The 3,858-nt window shown below is 42.1% G+C and overlaps 1 protein-coding gene across 1 annotated transcript in view; it reads right to left on the bottom strand.

Moving 5' to 3' along the window:
• Positions 1–846: 846 nt before the first annotated feature.
• LOC117395598 (protein AF1q) overlaps positions 847–3,858 on the bottom strand; it is a 5,612-nt gene continuing 2,600 nt past the window's right edge. The window contains exon 2 of the mRNA XM_034910100.2: positions 847–3,488. Within this exon, the coding sequence (XP_034765991.2) occupies positions 3,230–3,481 (252 nt within the window). The 5' untranslated portion in view covers positions 3,482–3,488 and the 3' untranslated portion in view covers positions 847–3,229. The remainder of the gene's footprint in view (positions 3,489–3,858) is intronic.

The raw sequence follows: 3,858 nt of genomic DNA, 5'->3' as shown, positions 1-3,858 counted from the left end.
TATCATTTGTGAATGTAAAAACCGTTTGCTTCTGTGAGACAGTTTGAAAATCGCTGTGTGAGTAGGGCAAGGAAAAAGGGCATGTGAATAACTGATAAATAATTTAAAAAAAAAATTAAGAATAGCAATTAACACTTTTTCTATTTAAAAAAAAAGTGCAATTACATCCTTTAGCCAGCAGGTGTCACTGTATGCGAATTTAAAAATGCCATAACACTCTGAACCTCAAAAAAAGCTGTGCCATACCTTGAAATTTATTTTTATTTATATATTTTATTTTGTATTTGTTTGGCAGACGCCTTTATCTACTGAAATAAACTGGTGTCTGTTTAATTCTGTACCTTCCTTTCTGTGTGTGCGTGCACATGCCACTTGATTAGAAACCAGGCTTTGTAGGCTATCCAGTTTGGTTATATTCCGTTAAGGCTGTTCTACAATTAGATGAAGTGCTGTTGCTGATTCCAACCCAGTCCAATGGTCTAGCTACAATCAGACCAGGTGACCTACAACAGAAGTACCAGGATGTTTGTGTTTTCTTTTTAAATGAAGACTCCCATTGCACAGCAGTGTGATCCAGTCCTGGTTTCACTAGGAGTTTAATCAGACACACCTGAGCTTGTTATCTAGACACACTGGGGGCTGATCAAGCTGGTAGTAAAACCTGGACTGGGTGACACTGCTGTGCAATAGGAGTCTTATTTCCATCTCCTGTATCTGTGAATTTAAGTATAAAAACAGAACAAATTATGAGCCGAAATATGTTTTTACCATTTTTTTTTTTTTTTTTAAATAAAAGGCTTTTTTTTTATCTGCGATCTTAAAATAATACACGTCATTACAACCATAGCAAATGAAGCGATAGCGTCTTTTATTAAAGCAACACAAAATCAAATCAAAATCCATGCATGAAATATCACACAGAGCATAACTGGCATTTACTGATATCTGAGACCCATATCAAGTTGCTTTTTTTTAAAAATTACAATCTACCAAAAATCCCAAACTGTACCATTGAATGAGTCTTTGGTTTTTAAACACTGTTGATTTGAATTCGCTCCTTAAGTGAGTCCAATCATGTTACTGTAGCATCAAATTCAATGTCTTGCAATTTAGTTCAGTCTAGTATAAAGAACTCCGTGCTGTACTGGAGATCTGAGAACCAGCTAATTCAATACAGTCTAGTATAGAGAACTCAGTGCTGTACTGGGGATCTGAGAGCCAGCTAATTCAATACAGTCTAGTATAGAGAACTCAGTGCTGTACTGGAGATCTGAGAGCCAGCTAATTCAATACAGTCTAGTATAGAGAACTCAGTGCTGTACTGGGGATCTGAGAGCCCGCTAATTCAATACAGTCTAGTATAGAAAACTCAGTGCTGTACTGGGGATCTGAGAGCCAGCTAATTCAATACAGTCTAGTATAGAGAACTCAGTGCTGTACTGGGGATCTGAGAGCCAGCTAATTCAATACAGTCTAGTATAGAGAACTCAGTGCTGTACTGGGGATCTGAGAGCCAGCTAATTCAATACAGTCTAGTATAGAGAACTCAGTGCTGTACTGGGGATCTGAGAGCCAGCTAATTCAGTACAGTCTAGTATAGAGAACTCAGTGCTGTACTGGGGATCTGAGAGCCAGCTAATTCAGTACAGTCTAGTGTAGAGAACTCAGTGCTGTACTGGGGATCTGAGAGCCAGCTAATTCAATACAGTCTAGTATAGAGAACTCAGTGCTGTACTGGGGATGTGAGAGCCAGCTAATTCAATACAGTCTAGTATAGAGAACTCAGTGCTGTACTGGAGATCTGAGAGCCAGCTAATTAAACCTTGACACTTCCGTACCGCCCTCACTAGATGGCGCTGAAGTCCAAGAAAAGTGACAGCGATATTATTACCTCATCTACCGTTATTTTGTATTGGTTGTAAAACCTAATGCAGAGAGAGAGGCGCTCATAAAATCCTATTCTATATCTAGTCCAAATCCTTCTCCTTAAAACATCAGTTTCACATACAGTGCTTGAACACCGTCTTTAATAATTTCTTGTTTCACGGATACTGTTTGAAGTAAAGGAGCGCGGGAGGCACCGTATTTTTTTTTCCCCCCTCGTTAACATTTTGTTTTATAAAGACATGAAAAAGTCTCCTTTTTACACCTTCTAACACTGAATAACAGGTTTACTCAGATCCAAGCTGCACAAAATAAATAAATAAATAAATAAATAAATAAATAATACCTTAAATTAAATGAAGTGTTATTAGCCTTAAAGCTAAGCATTCCTAAATCTTTTTTTTTTCTTTCTTTCTAACTAAAGTTAATACAGCAGAGGGTATTCAAAGACAACACACACACACCCTTTTACAACGATGCTCGTCTGCGATGTGCTGTACTGTGGAAGATAACAGGATATATTTTGCAATTCCATTTTTAAAATCAATTCCCGTATCCCTTTTAATCAATTCCGACACGTCACCTCTGATCAGAATTGCGATGGAGCAGCGTTCTGTTAAAATGAGCTTCTCACAACAGCGGCTGAGCGTGACTTCAACTGAAGCCGCTGTTTGTGAGTCAATTAAACTGGCTTCGAATGAAAGAAGCAGTTGAACAGTTATTTATGTCTCTAAAATATCAATTAAAATTCCTTTTGAAGGACTTGGAATCGACTAAAAGGGAACTGGAATTGAAAGAGGGAAGCGATCCCTACCCTGTTATCAGTGTAAATCAGGCTTCACACTGTGTGTTATTTTAAGAGTGCGTTGTGTCAACAGATACTTTTTACAGTCAAATAAACGGCCGATTTGAAACGGCGTACAAAAACAGGGTGGACGTAGAACAAAAACAAAACAAATGAGACTGAAACTCCTAGCATATCTGTTATTTCCACCGACAAATAAAGCAAATTACACAACGGTGACGTTGTCAAGCCAAAACGTGACTAGAGCCGAGTTGAACACGAAGCCTCTTTCTCAGGAGCTTCAAAGCTGGTTCCAGGAGACCCCCGGGAGACCTAGTTTGAGGTTTGCTGTATCAAACCCCCCCAAGTCTCCCTGCCTGGTGTGCCGCGCAGTGACCTGAAACCTACAGTCTCCTGAAACCAAGCTCCAAGCCGCAGAGCAGTGGCTTCGTGTTCCCTTCAGCTTTGGGGAAACTGTTTTAGGATGCAAGTGGATTGGGTGTGGGGTGTGGGGTGTGGGGTGTGGGGTGTGGGGTGGGGGGTGGGGTCTTCGTGGAAAGCTCAGAGGAGCTCAAAGTCGAGGGACTCGATGCTGGCGATCGGAGCTCTCCAGTAGTTGAAAGTGTTGAACTCCAGCAGGCTGTCATCTTCCTGCCTGGAATTCTGGGATTCCTTCTTCTTCTTCTTCTGCCCGCCTTTGAGTGACGCGCCGCCGCCCAATCCCAGCCCCTCCAGCTCCAACAGGTCCAGCTCAGGGATTGGCTGCCTCCAGAAAAGGAACGAATCGTATTGGGTGTTGATGGTGTCAAGCATTTTTTGGCTGGAGGACAAAAAAAAAAAAAAGAGGTCAGGTTTTTTTTTGTTTGTTTTTCCATAAATACCTTCATATTAATAAATAACATTTTAACAAACCACCCGACAAGATGGCAGGCTTGAGGCACAGAGACTGAACTGCTCCCTCCCTCCCTCCCTCACCCCCCTAAGAGAAAGGGTGCTCCCTCCAGTCCAGGGCAGGCTTGAGGCACGGAGACTGAACTGCTCCCTCCCTCCCTCCCCTAAGAGAAAGGGTGCTCCCTCCAGTCCAGGGCAGGCTTGAGGCACGGAGACTGAACTGCTCCCTCCCTCCCTCCCTCACCCCCCTAAGAGAAAGGGTGCTCCCTCCAGTCCAGGGCAGGCTTGAGGCACGGAGA

Source organism: Acipenser ruthenus, unplaced genomic scaffold (genome assembly GCF_902713425.1).
Source record: "Acipenser ruthenus unplaced genomic scaffold, fAciRut3.2 maternal haplotype, whole genome shotgun sequence".
In the NCBI taxonomy this organism is placed as follows: Eukaryota; Metazoa; Chordata; class Actinopteri; order Acipenseriformes; family Acipenseridae; genus Acipenser; species Acipenser ruthenus.
Note: the sequence above shows the minus strand (reverse complement) of the source record. Positions and strands in the feature narration are given on the sequence as shown.